General features: G+C 48.7%; 1 protein-coding gene across 1 annotated transcript; it reads left to right on the plus strand.

The window, feature by feature from the left end:
• The first annotated feature begins 24 nt into the window (after nucleotides 1-24).
• Nucleotides 25-20040, plus strand: NYX (nyctalopin). The gene is made up of 4 exons (XM_051811687.1): nucleotides 25-380; nucleotides 13404-13706; nucleotides 13890-13965; nucleotides 17551-20040. The coding sequence occupies exons 3-4, from the start codon at nucleotides 13944-13946 to the stop codon at nucleotides 18948-18950; spliced, it is 1422 nt and encodes a 473-aa protein (XP_051667647.1). The 5' UTR covers nucleotides 25-380; nucleotides 13404-13706; nucleotides 13890-13943; the 3' UTR covers nucleotides 18951-20040.
• The last annotated feature ends 998 nt before the right edge of the window (nucleotides 20041-21038 follow it).

Consider the following 21038-nt stretch of genomic DNA (forward strand, 5'->3'; position numbering starts at 1 on the left):
ACCACTTTTGCTTTTCCTCGAGTGATGTGCTGATGATAAAGCTTCTGTTAGAGATCTGCTTTCGGGAAAAAACCAGCATTAAAACCAGATTGAATTTACTGTTTCTGAAAAAAACAGCAGTGGAAAAACATGCCTCAAATACATAAATGTTACTGTTCAACACAAAAATGTCAAATGTGCACGAGATCTCTTCTGTTCTCGGAGACCTTGGTTCTATTCAGTAAATATATTCGGTTACTAGTGGTAACTTGGAAGACTTAAGAGCAGGGAGGAGAAGGAGGGATAACCAAACAGAAAGCTGACAAGGGGTGCAGCTGTGCAAGCATGGCTTGTCTGGCTGGAGCTGCGGCGCCGCGGCCGAGGGATGAGTGAAAGCCCTGGTAGGTCACGGCACAGTTTGTTCTTTCTGATTTACGAGTCCCACACTTTGAGTATGTCCTGGCTTTGCTGTGTTAATGGCTTCAAGTGCCCAGGAGTGTGTGTGTATCTTAGGCAGGCACTGGTTATGTCGGGTGTGTCAATCATCAGGCAGCAGCACTGTGCAAACAGTGGCAAAAGAACTGCTGCATTCTCACACTCTTGAGCAGACTTATGCTTTCCAAAATGTAGAGCCAGGGGTATGTCACTGTGCTTTCCAAACTGGACCCTGAAGAGGGCTGGAAAGCAGACAAAAGGGTCTCACTTGCTGATCAAGGTTATGGTGCATTGCCATGTGAACATTGCAACCAGTATTTCCAGCACAGTCACTCAGCTCATGCGGGTGCTGTCAAGCCAGGGAGAAGGAAAATAAATAAAGCAATATGCTTGCAGGTACTGCAAATACATCACATCCTGTTTATTACATAGAACTCCTCCCACCCTATTAATAAAACGTCCTTAAGGTTTCAAAGTGAAAAGCTCAGCAGCTGCTGATGCAATGTGACAAGAGCAGAGTGATGATGTTTTATACCACCCACAGATCAAGTCTGAAAGCTTTATTTACATACTGCAAGGCTGTTTGCATAAGGCCTTGCCTGCTTTGGTGCATGGGAAATCTGGTGGTGAAACAATTCAGTTGTGTTACAAAATTAAAAAGCATTCTAAAGACTTAAGACATTAAGTGTTCTTTGCGTGCTGCTGTATTACATTCATAAAACACCCAAGCCTGGCTCTAATGGGCTGTAAATGAACTCTTGGTGAAAAATTTATCAAAATAAGACTACAGACAGCCTGGGAGAGTGCCTTCCAGGTTCCTCATAAAGACTTCATATCAATTAGCAAAGCTAGTCCCAGAGAGCACATAACAGGCTTTACACTAGGCCTTGCAGATGCTGGGACGTGACTTTATTTTTTACAATACCAGTATTTACACCAACTGTGGGCTTGGGGGGATCAAGATTTTCAGTGAGAGCAAGGAAATGGTATCGTTTAGAAGGGAAGATAAACAAAATTGTAACTACCAGGAAAATGGGAAGTCAGAGCTGTGTGGGCTGAGTTCTGTCCTTATTTGGCTTGGGGGAATTATGTGATTTTATTCTATGACTCAGAGTTGTTTTTACAGCATTTGCGTCACCCAGAAAAGTTGAACCTGCATAAGACCCAGCATGTTCCAGGAGAGAATATTTTGTTCTGTAATGTGAACTTGCTAACAGACACTGACAGCTTTCATGTTTTGCTTCATTATTAGTATTATTGTCATTCAGGCATAAACTTCAAGATGTCTCAGAGCTATCAGTTTGTGTTACTGCAGCAAGTATATGCAGTATCAGGGAAAATCAAAGCACTTGGAGAATCATTTTACAGATCAGCAATAGTGAATTCCATTTCTGGAGAGGGCCCTAAGCTTTCAGTTTCCCTCCTTTGACCCCTGTTCACATGTGGAAAAACACAGCCTGTGTATGATGTGGATAATGTAACTGCCCCCCTCAGTTCCACCCGGATCTGACCATATTATTTTGCTTGCAGAGCCTAACCCATTATAGGTGCCACAAATTAGTCCCTGCCCTGAAGTGTAAATACTTGTGTTTTTCCATCCAGGAGGGTGGTTAGAGAATTTGGCACATAATGCCCTAAGGAGTTGGCAGAACTGAAAGTAGGTGAGCTCAGGCATTGGTCTGAAGATGCAGCAAATACAAGCAAATCCAAATTTAGGGCTTTGGAGGCTGGATCACAAGCGCTGCAGCCTTGTGATGCAAAGTGCTGATCCAGTATTGGCTTGTTCTGCTTGTTCAGATGTGTTTGAGTGTTTCTGAGAAGTTATTTTCGTGCTGGCAGGCTTTGTGAGAGATCAGGTGGTGTCTGCCCATGTGGCTCTGCACTTCTGCAAGGCTGGAGATCATTTCTCTTCCTGCAGCTGGCACAGAGCTGTCATAGAAGTATGATGCTGACATAAGCACTGCTCTGGCTAATTGGACAGAAATGAGGTTGTGTACCCTCACCCAGCCCAGAGCATGTCGGTGGTACCGTGTGGGTTGGCTTCTATTGACGGCCATGGAGGAGCCTCAACCTCCCACCCATTGCTTGGGACCAAGTGACAGCTTGGGCATAGTTGAAATCCAAAGCAAAATAAGGGGTTTTTTTGTTCCTGAGAGAGGGGCAATCACCTTTTACCCCCCTCTTTCCTGCACATCGCAGGCACTGGACTTTGCCTCTAGTTCACTGTGTCACCTGTTTGACACTGAGCTCAGGCACCAGGGTGTGCCATGACCCTGTGAGCCATTTCTGTAAAGCAAACTTCCTTCCCTCTCACCTACTAATTTTTCTTTTTAACTTTTTTTTTTTTTAACAGCTGCGTTTTACCAGTGGTCTACTTTTGGCTTTTGCTTTTCATCGCTCATGTTTTGGCAAGGCAGAAGGCTGAGTCTCAGCAAGGTGCTGCAGCCTGGAGGGGAGCAATGCAGTAATCTGCTCTCTGTCTCTCCTCTGGTGTCCAGAGGAGAAGAAAATGAAGCCGACATGATTATCAGATAGCTCATTAACTGAATCCCATCAGAAATGGTCACTCCGCAAATTCTTGGTGATTTAATTCCCCCATTTAATTATTTCCTCCCCTAGAAATGATTAGCTCACATTAGAGACAAATTACCTGTTAATTTTCCATTTGATAATTAGTGCTTTTCTAGGCCCTCGTTAAGCTTTCTTGCCTTATGTCAGATTTGATCGAAAGCAGGCACCCAAGTCTTTTGATTTGGGTTTCTATTAATGTTTCCATTTCCCCTTTCAAGTGTGAAAAGACAGGCAGGGGTCTGACAATGCCCATAGGACCTCCTGGAGGGATGGTTCCTTCCCCACTTCTGCTGTGGACTGCATGAAAGATAAAAAACCCACTCCAAAATTAGTTACAGTGCCAAACCGTGACCTTTGCAGCTTCTGCTGCGCTGGTGCCCAAAGTCTCTGAGCCTTGATTTTTTTTATCTGCCTGAGTGTTTGTCGGGCACGGGGCCAGGGGCAGTGGCCTGGAGAGGGGCTGCGGTGGCGAGAGCTGCCTGTGAGGGCTTTCACAGTGGATGAGGGAATTATCTTGGGGTCTGGTCTCTGCTCCTGAGGCTGCTGCTGTATTTTATCTACAGATTTGCTCAATGCAAAATGCAGAAGCTGTCCAGGAAACAGAAGGCGATGCTTTCACCCCCCCGCCCCCCCTCCCGGAAATGTTTGCAAATCCCATCTCCTCTTTCACTCTGCGTTCCTGCCAGACAGAAGCCGCTGGCATTATGTATTCATTTCGCTGCACAGTGTCATGGTTTCGACAGGAGGGGGGGATAGTCCCCTTTTGATCCGTGCCGGCCCGTTGCTTCTGTTGCTGGGGCACTTCTTTAGGGAGAGGGTGGTGTGGGTTTGGCTCTCTCCGTGCAGTGGAAAGCAGGGAGCTCGGGGCTGCTGTTTGTCGGGGGAGCACTGAAAAACCTGCTGGTGTATGAACCGTGGGTGATGTTGCTGTGGAGCACAGTTTGTCCCTGCACACTCCCAGGGGAGTGGTGGCAAATGCTCAGTTCAGGCTGGCGTGGGATGGAGCTCAGGGAGCGCGCTGGGGCTGGGGCTTCCCGCACGGAATTAGGTGTGTGAGCAGTGCCCCAGCGACACCTGACAGAGCGTTTTTGGACTGGGCTGGTAGGTCCTGCACAGGTATGATGGAGGAAAGGCAAACAGATTTCTGTATGGAAAGGAAGGCACGTTCCATGCTTGAATAAATATAATGTTCCGATGTCCCTCAGCTGCTGCCTAAGCCCCACATCTCCCAAACCACTTCTGTCTTCAGTGGATCAAGCATTCAGGCCCAGAGCCTTGAGGGTGTTTATGCTGCTGACAACGCCAGGTGAACACCTAATCCTGTTTAGGTCACTCAAGTGTGAATGGAGCCACTTAAACACAGGTACTCCTGCCTGGCACAGCCCCAGAGCTCCAGGGGTGGGTCTCAGACAAGGTGTGTCCAGATGCTTTACTGGCACAAGCCAACCTCACTGTATTGTGTTACTGCCCTGGCTGCTCATCCCAGTCCCCTGCAGATGGAACTACCTGTCCAGTTGTGAGGGACCTGTGTGTTCTCCTCTTTTCTGCATCCTGAGATGAGGCTGTAGCCTTTCAGCCCTCAGGCAACATGCAGTCAACTTGCAGCACCTGGGACCTGATAGGATGTTCTGTCAAGGTACCCACTTAGCATCTACCCCAAATAATAATCTGAGTGTGTCCCAGCTTGGTGTTTTTATTCGTTGCTTCCATAGTCTGCTCTTTCTTTGCAAATTTTAAATGGCACCACTTGCGGCCTCAAGCAGGGAGGCTTCCCCGTCTAAGGTTAGCATTTCTGTTACAGTGGTGAGCCCATTGCTCTGATAGGAAAGAGAGAGACTGTGGATGGTCTGTCACCAAGTGCACCTGAGTGGCTGCTGTGAAAGAGAGTGCCAAGGAGGGAGAGGATATGTTTTGGATGCCCCAGGACTGCTGCCCTGCATGACCTGTCATGCTGCTCCTTCCGCCTCCCACACCCTCATGTACCAAAATGTGTCTCCCTTGCACAACCTGGTAAGTCTCAGAGGAGAAGTGTGAAACAGCTGCTGAAATCAAAGAGAAATAATAACCATAGTGAGAAATTCTGGGTAGAAGGCAGGTTTTTTTGAGGGCTGTGGTATCTTGCAGAGCCCTGGTGTGATTTTTTTTTAATGCTGAACATCTAGCCCTCCATCTCATTTCCCACAGATCGGCTTCATCAGTGTGCTTCTGCAGCATCTCCCTGCCCCTGCCTCATACACATTGTTTGCCTCCTTGTTTATTTTCTGTTTTCCACCATACAAGGAGGGCAGATACTCTCTTCTCTCTACTATAACTCAAATCAGGCACAGTACCTCCAGCAGAGTGTTGCAACGCACTTGTTGCTGAAGTCCAGCTGTTGTGGCACAGCTTTTCTGACAAGAGCAAGGAGGGTTTTCCCCACCTGTCTGCGGGCTCCTGTGAATCTGACTCAACCTGCACAGCATCCATGGATGCAAGCTAGAAACAGCTAAGGGATGAGCAGGCTGCAGTGCTGCTGCTGTCAAGCTGACAGGAGTGGAGCTTTCTCTTCCCATTGCCGGTTACTAGGCTTAGGACTCAGTGCCGATCCTATCCAAGAGCTGCCTCCTCTGCCACTGTCAATTCAATGTCTCAGAAAAAGGTGTTGAATCCCTTCTCCCCCAGGTATCGAGGTCTTCTGCAGCTGGCAGGAAACAAAGCCTTTTGGATGAGCAGAAGTGCTGTACTTCTGTGATCCATAAATATCCCCAGTGTGGGGGATTTGCTGTCTTTGCCATGTCATGCCACAGGGACTTTTTTTGGTGACGCCCAGGGTTGGCACGGAGGAGGAGATGTCAGCAGCCCATAAGATCACAGGCAGGGAATGAGTAGGAAGCAGAATATGTGGGTGTAAATCTGAGCTTAACTCCTGCAGTGGCTGCTCCCCTCCCACCCCCAGGCTCTGCTAGCTTTAATCATCTTAGACCCGTGTAAAAACTCTGCATATGTCAGGTGGGGGATGTGTGAGTAGCTGCATTACTGGAGCTGGAGAACCTAAAGCCCTTGCAGATGGGCTTGGTGGAAGCCTGGGGAGAGCAGCGTGACAGGTGTCTGCTGATGGCTGCACTGGTTGCTCCCAGGGCAGCTCCTGATCCCAGTGACTGCTCCATCTCCCCTCTGAGGTGCTCTGGAGCAATGCCGTATTTTCTCACCAGAGTTTCAAGTGCACCATGTTTGGACTCCCTGAGTTTCTTTGTTCTTTATCTGTGACATCCTTTCTTAGTGGCCCAACACATTCCCCACTCTGTGGGGAGCTTTCCCTCATACAACTGTGGGGAGGAGCCGTGGAGATTTTCTTATGCTCTTTCCCTTTGCTAGGAGGGGGCATGGCTGAAAGGTGTGTGTGTGTCTCTTTGTATTGCAGTACACAGAGGACTCAACCACAATGAGCCGTTTTTCATGAATTCTTTTACTATATTTTCATTCCAGTTTTTTTCCTGATCTGGGCTTGATTACTCACGGAGTGCATGGCCATTGCATACTCAGTAAGGCATGAAAAGTTCACTTAAGAAATCTTCCAGATCATCTGTAATTGTATGTTGGTCTAACCTTTGGTATAATGTACTTGTTATTATGGTATTGAAGTTTATTCCTGATTTGATGCTTTGCTCCTTTCCTGCCTGCCAGCAACTTTGACAGACAACAGATTCTATTTTAGATCTATTACCAGGTGATTATGGCTGGTTGGCATGTTGGAGTTCTCCTTGTTACTTGGCATTCAGAAGTTTAGTCAGGGGAAAGTACCATGACAGATGGAGTGAAAATCACATTGCAGCACAGCTGTAGGTCCCCAGATCCCTTCCTCCAAGAGTTCCTGGGCTTCTGGTTCATTCTCCCCAAGTATCTGACCTGGCTACAGAGCAGGCTCCTGATAGAAATATCTGAGCTAAGCAGAGACAGGTAAGTGATGAACTTGCCCCAAATGTTGACACTATATAGGAGAGAGAAGGTGGCACTGCTCCTGTCATGGAGGTGGGAGAGATGAATCACCAGGAGGTGAATAAACTGTCTCATGAGCCCTGGGAGGGCTGTTGGCCTGGACAATGTATGGGCTGTTGTGTGTTTAGTGCAGATAGGCTGTTTCAAGAGGTGTTTACAGTGCTGTGTTTAAGTTCATTGGGCATTGCCCAGACATGGCTGTGGAGACAGATTTATTAGGATGAATGGACTCACCAGCCACCAAGGGGAAATTAAGTGGAGCTCACTGCCATGTGTCCTTGCCTTCCTGGGTGTACTGTGCAGCATTCCCATTAGATAACAAGGAACTGCAGGAAGCCACTGCCTTGTGGAAAGCATGGCATGAGGACTTCAGCAGGAGACAAGCAGCTCTGTATCACACAGGATAGAAATGACCTCACAGATGCTGAAAGGCTGTGACAGAGCAGCTCCCCAGCTGTTGGTGAAAGCGTCATGAGCCCAAACCCTCCCAGGGCTGCCTGGCTGTGCACGCCCACACCACTGGCACCCTTGGCTTCAGCAGGGAGGGCAGGCTGACTGGTACAGATGCTGCCAGCCTTGACTTTCCCTGTCTGCTGGTGTGACATGTGAGCAGCAGCCGCCTGCTCGGACACACGCCGGGCACGAGGTGATGCTGTGCAGCTCACTGAGCTGAGGGCTGCTCAGGGGCTGGAGTGAGGGCAGGGCTTCCCTCACCCTGCACAGAAACACAGATGCTGCATCCCCTGCTCAGGCTTCACCAGCAGCGGTTTTTCCCCGAACAGAGAAGCTTGAGCGTGGCTGGCCAGTTTTAGTCAAAGCCAAGAGTCACAGAGCGGATGTGGGAGATGTAGATTCAAGTTCTTCTTCAGCTTTAGTTAATACAGATCTGAGCCCAGCTTCCATCTCCTTCCCCAGAGCTGCTCTGGGTATTGTGAGGAGTTACCTGGTAATCCAAATGGTGTTGTTTTTCAGCACTGCATCCATACACATGTACCGCAGTGGGAAACAGGAACTTGCTTCCATGGCAAATGCTCAGCCCCTCACTGCAGAGCAGCCCACACTGCTCCTTTCTTGCTGGAAATGTTACTGTTTGATTGGCATGAGGGAGACATGAAATCACTTCCCCAGGATGCGCTGGGAGAGACCTGGTGAGCTGATGTAAAAGCCAGTGGCCTGGGCAGTCTTGGAGAGGGTCTGTGTCCCACTCCAACTGCCAGGCAGCTGGAGGATTTGTTCTTGAGGGAGCTCCATTCCATGCCCCTGGCTCCCTGTTGCCTGTGTGTGGGGTCTGCATGGGGTGGGTCTAACTGGGCAATTGGAGAGGTTTGGGCTGACAGATGAACACACTAGCCCAAGGTTTGCTGTGCATTGCATCTGCTTCAGGCTGCCTACCCTAGAGTGTGCTGTTCCCTTGCAGAAGATGCTTGTGCTGCAGCTGCAGGCTCCTGGGCCCCAGCTCCTGCCGCAGGACTTGGCCACCGGGCAGCAGCTGGGCTGGGCCTTCAGATTTGGTGCCCAGCTTGTTCTTTCTACTGTTTTTTTGGCTTCACTTCCTTACCCTTCACGTGGGTAAGCAGCTTTTTGGCGGCTATTTCTTGCCAAGTGCTGCTGCTGGCTGACTTGTCTCATCCCTGCTTCCTCCTTCCATGGACCAGGTGGTGAAGAGTCCCCCAGGGTTACTTCTGTGGGCAGCCTGCAGCCAGCTGAGCCCTGCCATGAGGCACTGCCGGGCTGCTGTGCCCCTGGGCTGGGTTTGGACATCCTGATGTGCCCAGCACTGCCTGTGCTCTCAGTCCATGGACAGGAAACTGTTCCCACTCAGACCAGCTCTGTGAGGGCAGCCCATGAGTGTGTGTGTGCCTGCAGCGCTGGGGGACACGGCTCGGGTGGGAGGGAAAGCGGGGCAGCTGCTGCTGTGAAATGGAGGCCCTCCTTGCTGAGGATAGGGGGGAGGACATAGTGGGGGGCACAACACCCTTCTGTCCAAGGGGTGTCTTGAGGTGGCGTGGATCTTCTGCAGCTGGCATGGGACTGGCAGAAGGCAGCCCAACGAGGACACCGCACAGCAGCCTGAGGGGGCCGGGCAGGCTGTGAGGGGGCTGTGACACAGGGAGAGGGTCAGCAACATCCTGTGACCTGCAGCACCCATACTGGGCAAGAACTGATGGTCCTGGGATGAAATGGGACCCCATTTGGGTAGGGATGGGGGAAGGCCTTGCAGGAGAGCCCCTTTATAACACCTACAGGCACCCTCAGGGCTCTGGACCTTTGTGCCTGAGCCAAGTTTGGTGGCCTCAGTCCAAACAAAAATGAAACCCCTGCCTGCAGAAGAGAAGCTGTCCTCTCTTCTGAGCAAGGGAAAGGCTCTTTAATCCTTGCTCCTGAAGTCCTGGTTGGCTCCTCAGCTTCTGCATCTCCTGTAATCATCAATATCACGTGTGTACCAAGCACTATTTCTGGTGGCGGCGCGGTCTGTGCTGCAGCTGCAAACCCTAGCATGGCCACACTGGTCCATCCTGTCTGCTCAGAGCACAGTAATCCCACCACAGAGTCTACCTTCTGGCCCCAAACCTGCACCATCCGGAGCCGTGAGCGCAGCAGTTGTGTGACCACCCCGAGTGCAGTCTGGTCCCACGGGGCAGAGCCGACAACAGGAGCCCTGTCGAGAAACACTGAGGCAGCTTCTTCAAAGGTCACCCCAGTGATTACGTGCACAGGAAAGGCTCAGCTGTGCAGCACAGCTGTGGCTGTGAGAAGAGGGGAAGTGTGCACCGAGCTGCGAGTGCTGTTACAGGAGCTCAGGAAACCAAAGCCTGGGGCAGGCGGAGGGGCTCGGGCGCTCTGTGGCGCAGGGACCTCATCCCCCAGCACTGGTCCCACACATGCAAGCAGCTATTAGAGATTAAAAACAGGGGACTGAAGATGTTCAGCCACTGGAGTTAGGCAAGCCAACTCTGCCTCTTCACTGCTGTGAAGAGGGCAGTGCTTGGCTGGAAGGATCTGGACATGCAATGCCTGGGTTCCATCTAACCCAGCACTGGTGTGTAATGGTGTGGAGGTGTCCCCAAAGCTGAACACCCTCAGCTGTTTTGTCATCCTGTCAGTGAAAATGAGCCCTGCTGAGGGCCATGATGGTGCCCACAGGTGGATGGCTAAAGTAGACAAGATGAGACCTCTCACCTTCAGTTAGGGGAGATGAGTCCCACCAGCTGTTCTTAGCCAGCCTTTGAAAATGAAGCAAATGTTTTAATCTGAAGTGGAACCACTACAAGAAACAGCCCCCAGTGATCATTTTAAATCATATCAATGTGTATCAGAGATAGTAGCTACATACATATCCCTAAGTCACTGTCACATGGAATGCCCCTGGCCATGAAGAAATGGGTTGTTAGAAGCAATCTCGAGTCAAGTCTGCACAGGCTTGTCCTGCAAGACAGGCTTTTCTTCACTGCCAGCTGGTGAAGCTGTGCCAAGGTTTATGTCCCCACAGCACACACTACTGGAGCAGAGCAGGCTCCTCCAATCAGGACTGAATTCTTCAAGTTTTTTTGGTGGAAGATCGGATATAAATGTGTTGTTTTTTTGTTTTTTTTTTGTTTTGTTTTTTTAGTGACAGCAGAGCTCTGCTGCTTTCTGGTCTCAGATGCACTGCTCTGTTGACCTCTGGCATCTCCGAGTTCCTAGAGATTAAAAAGGGTAGACCATGAGGAAGAGCCCTTAGTGGCAAAAAAAATTAATAGCACAAAGCTGCAGTAGCAAGGGCTGCAGCTTCTGAGTCTACTTCCAGCCTGGCAGCCACAGCAGCTTCCCAGCACTGAGCATCTCTAGTGTGCTCAACCCTCAGCATTAACCAGCCATGAGTCATGCTCTGAAAAATGCTGAGGTGTGGTTTGAAGCCCAAGTTTGGTTCTTTTAAGGATAAATGGTGGTCTCCTTTATGTACCCTTTGGTGTTTAAGGTTTTCTACCTAAGACGACATGAAACTTCTCCTTTTCTGGCCTCTTTCTTGCATTATCATGCCCTTTCAGGACCAAAGGTTATGAGGAAATGAATCAGAAGTTGCCAGAAGTTCACGGGAGACACTGGGTGTCTGGCTTGGTGCACCTGCAGTGCACCTGCTGAAGCTGCTTTCAGGGTGATGCTCCCTGACCGTGGGAGACTTTCCTAGAGACTATGGTCTCAGTGTGCTTCCCATTCCCAGCTCCCCAGCCTCCCCCCAGGGCATGTGTTGAGATGTTCATACCATCTCTGTGCTGAGGTCTGGAGGTGAGTGAGGCTCCTGCTCATGGATGACACACAGAAATACACTGCTGTGAGCCTTGGGGCTGCTGCTGCTGGCCAGGCAGGAGTTCCAGATGTGCAACACAGGTTTGCTGGTGAGGCTATGGGTGGGTGGGGCTCATGATGGGGCAGGACACGGACTGTTTCTGCTGTTTTACCTCCAGCCACAGTAGAAAAGTCTGGATTGGGACTGGGCTGGATCGCCAGGCCAGCTGCAGTCACTGAGCTGTGTATGTGGGATGGATGCTGATGGCAGAGCTGCTGTCAGAAGCTCCTGCAGGAGTTAACAAATGTGCAGGTCTATGGTGAGGCTGCTGCTGTAGGATGTTCCCTGCCAGCCTTCCTGCAGCAGCTGGTTTCAGCAGCACTGCTAACAGCACCACAGCTGCTGATTCTACAGCGGGCACCTATTGTACAGTAGGCACCCACAACCCCAGAAGTGACTGCTGAGGTGCTCACAGCGAGGCACAGGGGAGCCCTGAAATCTCAGCAGAAATGTGGTACCTTGGTGCAGATCAGCCCCTCCTGGTTTCTGATTTAGTGTTGCCGTGCAAACCGAGCTGCAGGTCTAATCCCTGGGGAGCTGCCAACTGATCACACAACAAATTGTGCCCAAGTCCCTGCCCACTGCCTCCCACCTTGCATACAGCATGTGTGCACCTGGGAGGAGACATGATTTCTGGTACCACTGTAAGGGCTCTCGTAAATACTGGGGAAAGAAAAGCAGAGAACAGCACTTTGTCCTCCTCCCCCCTTGTTTTTTCCATGGCTGAAAGGCCGGTGATCTGCTTTCTGTGATCAGGTGGGTTGAGGCTTCGTGGTATTCCTGTGGGAACCAGGACTTTCAGGGGAACCATCAGCTGCCCTGTCACTAGTGAGCACCCAGACAGTGCCACTTCTGTCCCCACAAAGTCTCCAGCAGCTTCAGCTCCGTGGCAGAGGCTGCAACGTGCCCGTCTGTGGCTTTTGCAAATCTCTTTCCTCCTCTGCAAAACAGCTCAGTGCAAAGCACCGAGGTGCAAAGCTGTGGGGGTTGTTACAGGAGGGGGGTGGGAAAAGGTATCCTTCAGCTAAAAACAGTGCTATTTGGGTCATCCCCTCCCCTACAGGCTGCCCCCACAACCAGCCTGCTCATGCTGTTGAGACAGACACAAATTTCCGGAGGTGCCAGCCAGATTCCTTGAGACTGAGGGAAAGCCAAACCAAAATAAACCTGGTGTATCTGGGTGCTTTAATTTGCAGGAAGAGCTAAACAGCAGCAGGCTGGTTCCCAGCTGAATCTTTCCTGTTGTATCAAGCATAAATTCATCAGGTATTCCATTTCCTGGGGAAAAAAAAAAAGGTAGAATAATTCACTTAGAAATAAAGAGTAGAGCTATTTTTCCCTCTGACATGGTGAATGCAATTACCTAAGGCATGGGAGGCTGAGATAACTTACTTATTCAGCCCCCACTCTCCGAAGAAACCATCATCATTCTGTCAGAAAAGGCTTTATAAACCAAATCACATCCTGAATGCTAAAACATCACCACGTACAGAAGCTGTCCTTATGATTTCCACGCACTAGCTGCAGCATCACAAGCAAAACACACTCATAGACAGGGAAGAGTTTGTTATTATAAGGGCTATATACACCATGCAAACTCCAGAAGGGGTTTGCTGACCCTTCTCCCAGTGTGGTTGTCCTTCTTCAGGAGCAATTCCCAGCACAGCAAAGCACACTGGCATCCTTTTAGCAGTGTGGGAACCATACTGGAGCTGGGAAAATGTGCATGGGGAGAGTCCCAAGCTCTGTCTGCTTGGAGAGCTCAACGAAGGGAAGCCATAAGCCTGTGCTTGCCCCCAAATTTAATTCCATTTAGGTTGCACCCTCCCACCTCTTCTGCCCTTACATAATGGAGAGTGGAGTAATGACTTTCAGCAATGCTCTTTGAGTGGCAGCAGCCCAATTCTGGACTGTATATTTTTTTTTTTTTATGGTGGGGGGAGAGCAGGTTGGCAGAGGGAAGAAAGCATCAGTTTGGTTTGTGTGCAATCCCTGTTTTGCTCTGGGAGCTTTAGAGGACAGACACATTCTTCCATCTCCGCTAATCCTCCTCTGATACAGAGGATTTTCCTGCCATTAAATGATAGCTTGTGAGAAAAAAATGCCAACTTTTCAGGGGCTGACTGGCATGGCTAATGGCAGCCTCATGAGCAGGAGGGAGGACACAGCCACTGCCTGGCCAGGTAAGCAACGCATCTGGATGATTTCTGTTGGGAATTTTAGTTTCAACTATTTGATCCTAAGCTGGTTATGCTCCTCTGTACCACCACCTATTTCCTGGGGAGGCAGCCAGCCTGTTACTGTTGGTGACCTTTCCCCACATCAGATAAAAGGAACCTGACCTTGGCACAGCTGGTGGGAAGGATGTGGATGAGCTCCCGAAAAGCAGTGACAGAAAGCTGCAGGATTCCCTGAGAAGGTCAGTGGTGGAAGAAAGATACTCACCAGGAAGGTGTTGGGGACTTCTTCATTTTGGAAGTGTGTGAGAGAAGAGCTTTTTTTCCTTCATCTTCCTTTCTAAACATAGATCATTTTGTGGACAAATGATACAGGGAAATGACAGAGGATGAAACCTGTCTCTGTTCTTCCCGTGTGCTTTTAGATCCCTCAAGTTTGCTTGCCAGACCTGAAATGCCACTAGGGAATAATCAAGGTAATGTTTGCCATCATTTTAAATGGTGAGTATACTCTTATTCTGCATTACCCAGTAGTGGATTAGACAGATCATTTGGAAAGGTGGTGGTTAAATACTCAATTATTGCAATCATCATCTCTTTACCCTTCTTAAAACTGCAACATTTTTTTAATTTTTTTTTTTAGTCTCTCACTGTTTCTTCCAAATACTGAATTACTGTAGTACTTACAAAAACAAAAGAGATCATCCCTGGGGAATTTTGTTTATTCCTTAATGTCACAAATATTTTTGACCTTACTGCTATATTTCACTGTTTTTCGAAAACACGCATTTCATTTGAGCACCCTCTGTGTCAGTGAGTTGGAGGCATCTTCCAGCCACTGCCCTGTCTGTGAACACAGCATTAAAAGAAAAGAACAACCTTTTTGGGGAAGGAGTAAGGTGGGAAAGGTGGGAATGTTTAAGGCTATGTTGGTCAGAGATCAGGGGAGAGCTAATCTGTGCTCTGAGCAACAGCTCTCCTGAGGGTTTACTGGGGCTCAGGTGGAGAGTGTTTTCCAGCTTCCCTTGCAAGAGAAAAAGGGAGAAATTGCCACAAAGACAGGTGCTGAGGGGCATCTCTGAGCTCCTATTGCTGGGGGGATATTTTCTCATGAGATGATCCTCAAGTGCTTGCTTTCATGTCCTGCACAATGCAAAGAGTTACACTTATAAACAGGGATCTTGGCAGTCTGCTGTGAAATGCCACTTGCAGAAGACCCAGATTTGGCACTTGTGTGTAAGGAAAACAGGCTGGATATGGCTTGGGTACAAATATTTCCTTAACCGAGTGATTAGAGAAGAAGCAGGGAGGGGAAGGAGGGGATTTGGTTATCAGCAGACTTGTTCCTACCCTGCACACAGTGCACAAAGCAGTGGGTACAGGTGTGCTCTGAAGGCCAGAGGTGTGACTGAGCTTGGGGCAGCTGGTTTTAAGCATTGAACTTGCTCAGGACACTCTCACCTATAGGACAACCTATGCACATATGCCCCTCTGGATGTCACCCTGAGCCCATACAAGGCTCTCATACCAGCAGCACCACTTACATTCATCGTTTTCCAGACAGCCACCTGCAGTCAGACATTTGGGAACAGGCAAATCCTTAATCTGTCTGGCCCTCAGTTTATGTAACTGCCTGACAAAAACAACATATGCCCCTGTTGGCAGGCACTGGGGTGGGCTGGTGCAGAGGGTAGGGAACGAGGCAGCCCCTGGGCAGGCTGAACAAAGAAAGAGTAATCTGAGCCCAGTGTGTTCTCCCCCCTCTTGTCCTTGGGCTCCTCATCCACTGTCCTCCCAGGGCCCTGTCTGAAGGAGACTTTCCTTTAGCTGTGGCTGCTAGATAAGGGCTGGGGAAAAAGGAGGAGAGCAGACAAACAAACAAAATGACAATCTGTCTGAAATCCTTTCCACCTCTCACAGTCCTTCACTATCATTTATCCTTGAAGTGATGCTGTTTTGCTAATTCTCCAGTCACGATAGCGTGGCCAGGCATGATGGGACCTGAATTTTGATGAAGAGACCACAGCTAAAGTCCTTCTGGAATGCTCTCTCCGTGTATCTAAATCCCTCTTCCACATGCAATGACCAGGATGGTTTGAACAGAACCATCTGGGCAGTTCCTGGATTGATGCCCTTCAGTGGGGACCTGCCCAGCAAATGTTTTTGCAAGTCTCCTGCTTTGCAGAAGCCACAGGCAGTGTAAACTCCTAAATACAGTCCCGTGCATGTTGCCTTTAAAAAGAGTGGAGGAAAGGCAGAGAAATTGCAGCTTGAATTGTCATTTGTTCTGTACATCAAAGCCTCAGGGACTGCTAAAATAAAAGCTTGATGCTTGCTGAAGCTGATGCTTCCTGGCATATCACCTCACAAGTCTGTCTTAATAAAAATGCCCATTGGGAATACAGCTGCAGTGGGCAATCGCTGTGCTGCAAACTTCTGGGAGCTTCCCTGTCCAGACACTCAGCAGGAGTGGAGAGGAAAACCTGTCCCTTGGCCCTGGGGGACAGACATGACCACAACAGTAGCAGCACCATGATCCCAGCAGCGCTGTAATAAAGGTGGCTGTTGGTATCTTGTGGGTTTTTTTAGGGGAAAAAAAAAAAGAAAAAAAAGAATTATGCTTATGTGGGAGCCAATAAACTGCAGCAGAAAAACCAGTCAGGAGCAATAGCACCATTTCCTGGTAGTGACTACATGGAGTTCTCTGGTGTGGCTGCTCATTTTGTTGAGTAGCAGGTAGGATATGCCTGGGAGAGCAATTACAAAACGGGCTCTGCCTTCAGTTCTTCTCTAATGAGTTTATTTTCGAAGAATCAGAGAACGGCTTGTGTTGGAAGGGACCTTAAAATTCATCCAGTTCCAACCCTTCTGCCATGGGCAGAGACACCTTCCACTAGACCAGGTTGTTCAATGCCTCATCCAACCTGACCTTGAACATTTCTAGGGGTGGGGCATCCACAACTTCTCTGGGCACCCTGTGCCAGTGCATCACCATCCTCAGAGTAAAGAATTTCTTCCATATATCTAACCTAAATTTCCCCTCTTTCAGAGGTAAAAACCATTTTACATAAAAAAAAAGAATTCATTTTGCAGATGTTTTGTTGACTGGATGTTTTTTCCCCACAAAAAGAGCCCGTTTATGGAGGTTCATGTCTCCTATTCCTTTTGTTCTTCTCTGATTTCTCCCCAAGAGCTTTCTTCTCTTCCTTGTTGTACACCCACCCGCATGGGACTAACCTGAAAAGAAACAACAGCCACACACCTCTCATGTCAGGTTTATAAAGGACAAAGTGGCTGCTCCCATCAAACATAAGGCACTATGATGACTCTCTTGAGAATTGGCAAAACAGTAAAAACTGTGCTGGAGGTGCAGAGTATCTCATCTATGATGAGATCATGAAGCAAGCAGTTGAACAATATCTCTTAATTTGTTTTTAGTCATGCTGTTTTACCAGTACACACTGGGAATGTGTTTTTAAACACTGTTCTACATCCTTCAGAGCTGATAGTTCCCCTTCCAGTGCTGCACTGGCTCTGGTGGAGAAAGGTTACGTTGAATGAACAAAGGAAAGCAGCAACAATCATGAATTTGACGTATCCCAGGAAATCAGCTGATTTCCCCTGCTCACTGCCTGACTCAGCATACACTGCCCTCCCCTCTTCCCCACACAGAAATACTGCTATAATCCATAGATGCTGGCCTTCAAAACATCTCTGCTTGCTCCCTGGCTAAAAAATCTCTACCTTCTGCCTGGCCAAACCATGTCCCCATCAGCCTGCAGAGATACCAGCTGCAGAGACACTAAGAAATACTAAAGTCTAGGGGAGAGAGCAGTTAATCAGAGATGATGTTCTAGATGACTATATATTCTCAGTGGGTTTAAAAACCCCCATAGAAGACTCTTAGGAATCCTTCACAAGAGCTCGTTGCTCAGCACTGGAGTACAGGTGGCAATTAGCCTGGCTAAAAGGGAGGAAACGACAGCATAATTTGTTTTTCCTGTGGTGACTAATACATTTGCTAATAGTGCATCCCTACTCTCTCCTGCCACGCCTTTGTGGGCGTGGCACGTTCCTGCCCGGCAGTGATCCTTTGGATCCCTCATGTCCACGGGGTTTGGGCCTGTGTCCGGTCCTGCCCTCCCAACTGCGTGTGCACCCAGGAGAGGAGCTGCTCCGTCCTCTGCGACCGCGCCGGCCTGGGGCAGATCCCCAGCGAGTTCCCTTGTGAAGCCTCTTCTATCAACCTGGACAAAAACAGCATCAAGTTCCTCTCCGAGAGGGCCTTTGGGACCTTGCCTTCCCTCAAATCCCTGTCGCTCAACCACAACAACATCTCCTTCATCACCCCAGGGGCTTTCAAGGGGCTGCCCAGCCTGACCGAGCTGAAGATGGCCCACAACGAGTACATCCGCTATCTCCACACGCGGACTTTCACCGCCCTCAGACGGCTGGTGAGGCTGGACCTGGCGGACTGCAACCTTTTCAACATCCCAGACAGGATCTTCATCGAGCTACCTGCTCTGCAGGAGCTCTTCTGCTTCCAGAACAACTTCCGAAGGATCCCAGGTGCCATCAGGGGCATGGAAAACCTGACCCACGTTTACCTGGAGAGAAACAGGATCGAAGCGGTGGCCTACAACTCCCTGCAGGGCCTGAGCAAGCTGAAGTACCTGAATCTGCAGGACAACAAGATAAATGTCATTCACGAGCGAGCCTTTCAGGCCTGTCAGAAGATGGAGTACCTGTACCTGAATGACAATTTGATCAGCGAGCTTCCAGAAAACTCCTTCGATGGCCTGAGGCGCCTGAAGATGCTCAACTTGGGTGGGAATTTTCTCAGGAATGTTTCCAACACCTGGTTCAGGGACCTGGGGGAGCTGGAGATCCTCTACCTGGACCGTAACAGGATCAGCTACATTGAGGAAGGGGCTTTTGAGAACCTCACCAGCCTGGTCTCGTTGCACTTGAACAGCAACAACCTGACGACCCTGCCCTTCTCTGTCTTCGAGCCGGTGTATTTCCTCGGGCGGCTGTACCTGTTCCGCAACCCCTGGGAGTGCGACTGCCGCATCGAGTGGCTCAAGGAGTGGATGGAGAATTACAGGCTTGTCAGGGATATTCCTTGTGCCTCCCCCTCCTCAGTAGCTGGGATTGACCTGACGGACGTGCTCTACGAGAGGTCGCCAGAAGGTTACTGTCTCGACCCGGTGGAGCTAAACGTCACGTCTGAGGGTCCGACCCCAAGTGAAGAGCCTTGGTCTACCACAGAGAGCAAGTTCAACAGCCTTATCTCCAAACTCTTGCTCCAGATGGGCCTTCCTGAAGAGGTGTCAAATGCCACCGAAGTCTACAGTAACACCACGCAGCTGGATGGACAGACTGAAGGGGTTTCTTCTGGCGTGGGGGAAAAGAGTATCGAGGCCGACTCCTCTTCTTTTTACCTCCCAGCACTTTGTACAGTGATTGTTTTGCAGTGCAAATAGTCCAAGGGCTGTCTGGACTGACCATGGGTCCTGCTTAAGTGTTCAGTCCTTGCACCTACTTAGTCATTAGGGAGAAGTTTGTACTGTGGGCCTATGATACATAACTGGCTCCAAACTTTTCCAGGCTGGGTTGGATGGATCTGGCTCCAGATTCCCCCGGGAGCTGGTGGGATCTAGTTCAAGGCTGGTCCCACTCTGGGTAAGAGACCTGCCCTTTGGGTGTCTCAGAGCCTCCTGGATACTCACAGAGCTCTGTGGAAGACGAGTAATAGCAAGGTTGAGTTTTGCCTAGAGAGACTTTTGATGTTCCCTGTACCTCGACAGGATTTTGATCCATTCTCCCTCTGCTATCCTGGCACAGATGCAGGAGAACCAGATGGACCCATGTTTGTCAAAATATTCTTCTCTGAGGCAAAGCTACTTAACAACATACTTATTAGTGTCATTTCAATGTATTTAATTTTATTCAATTAATATATGGTTACAAGTAATACACTTGTTTTTATTTGTAGATTATTTCATGGCATGGCAGCAGGGGCAAAGCATGGTGATGACAAATGCAACCAGACTCTACTAAATATTTTATATGTCCACCACTAATGTGTACCACATACTGTATCACATTACGCCATACTAACCAACCATGCTGTCATTTTCTTTTATATGGCATCTTACATGTTTTATCTTTGAAATCTTCAATGAAAGCTGCTAATATGACCAGAAAGAATAATAATGTTTTATGTATCAAAGCACATTAATAAAATAATTTGATATTTTACTCACAAAAATAAATTAACTGCTTGACCTCCCTTTTTTTTTTTTGAGATCCTTGAATAACTCCGGTGGGTTTTTTTGTAGGCTACTCAAATGGGGTGCATATGAATGTCCTTTCATGGTCTAGAGCAAATGGCAAGCTGTTTATTGCAGCATAAATACTTTCACTTGGAACCTGACCACACTTGCATTTGTGTTAAGCAGAAACACTTTGAAATATAAGTGACTATATAGAAATACGTCTGTGATTTTTAACAATATTAAATCATTATACATGGCTTATCATACTATAATGTACATGTTCATATGATATGATGCAATGTATACAACCCTTTATTAGTGCTAAAATGTCATGAAGGAGGAATAAAAATGGAAATTAATTTTAAGAAACTATCAAAATATTTTCCATAGTCCCCTTTTCCCCCCACACCTTCCCTTTCCCAACCAATTGAACATGAATGTGGCTTCCTCCCCTGCCCTGAGGGTGCTGGAGTGGCAGCAGTGGAGTGGGAGCTGCCCTGGCTCATGCTTTGTTGAGGTGGTGATTCAGTATGGACACCACGTTGGCTAAACCCGACTGAGATGAGCTGCCCTTGCCTCTGCCCCTTCCCTCAGGCACACACAGGATGGACTTTGGGCATAGAACAGCTGAAAAAGGGTGGGTAACCTACAAATTCATGCATGAAGACCTTTTGCTGGTTGCTCCTGTGCCCTCTTACATCTGTGATTGCCTGAGATAACTGGGGAAATAAATGAACTTTTTCAAAGAGGGCTCAACCCTTCAGCAAAGGTGCCTTGGGTCAGGTCTGTTCACACTGGCCAGGGCAGGCCAGCTGTGAGGGAGAGTTAATGCCCTTAGGATCAAGCATCACTGGCATCCAATAACCCCACAGAAGGTCCCACAGTCCACAGGGAAAACAACTCTGAGGAAAGGCAACATCAGTTCCTGTGAAAAATGGTCATGACCTCCTCAATCTCTGGAGCAGCTGCTGCATGAACTAGAGGAGCTGCCTTTTTGCCTGCACATTTTTCCAACAAAAAGGTGGCATCTCCAGCAGCTTCAAGACATGTGCCTTGAGGCATCCTTGTTTGGTCTGCCGTGCTCTGTCCAGAAAGAGTTACTTCTTTCTAACTAGCACTGGAGATTTCCAGAGGAAACCTGAGTTCAGGAAAAACCAAACCTTCCCTGTTGCAATGGCTCCTCAGCTTTCTGCAGCTCAACCACAGTTTCCCAAGGGGAGAAAAAAAAGCCAGATGGTTTGATAAATGCCTATTTGACCTGTTCTGTGAACTAAATTCAATGAGTTTGGATTT

The sequence above is a fragment of the Manacus candei genome, unplaced genomic scaffold (assembly GCF_025592945.1).
Source record: "Manacus candei isolate 608988 ecotype Guabito, Panama unplaced genomic scaffold, ASM2559294v1 h1tg000083l, whole genome shotgun sequence".
NCBI lineage: Eukaryota > Metazoa > Chordata > Aves > Passeriformes > Pipridae > Manacus > Manacus candei.

Excerpts from the sequence above, each read along its gene's own strand:
- NYX (XM_051811687.1), top strand. The coding sequence starts at position 13,944 with ATGTTTGCCATCATTTTAAATG. Across the intron at positions 13,966-17,550 it reads GTTTGCCATCATTTTAAATG|TGATCCTTTGGATCCCTCAT; the intron begins GTGAGTATACTC and ends CCTGCCCGGCAG.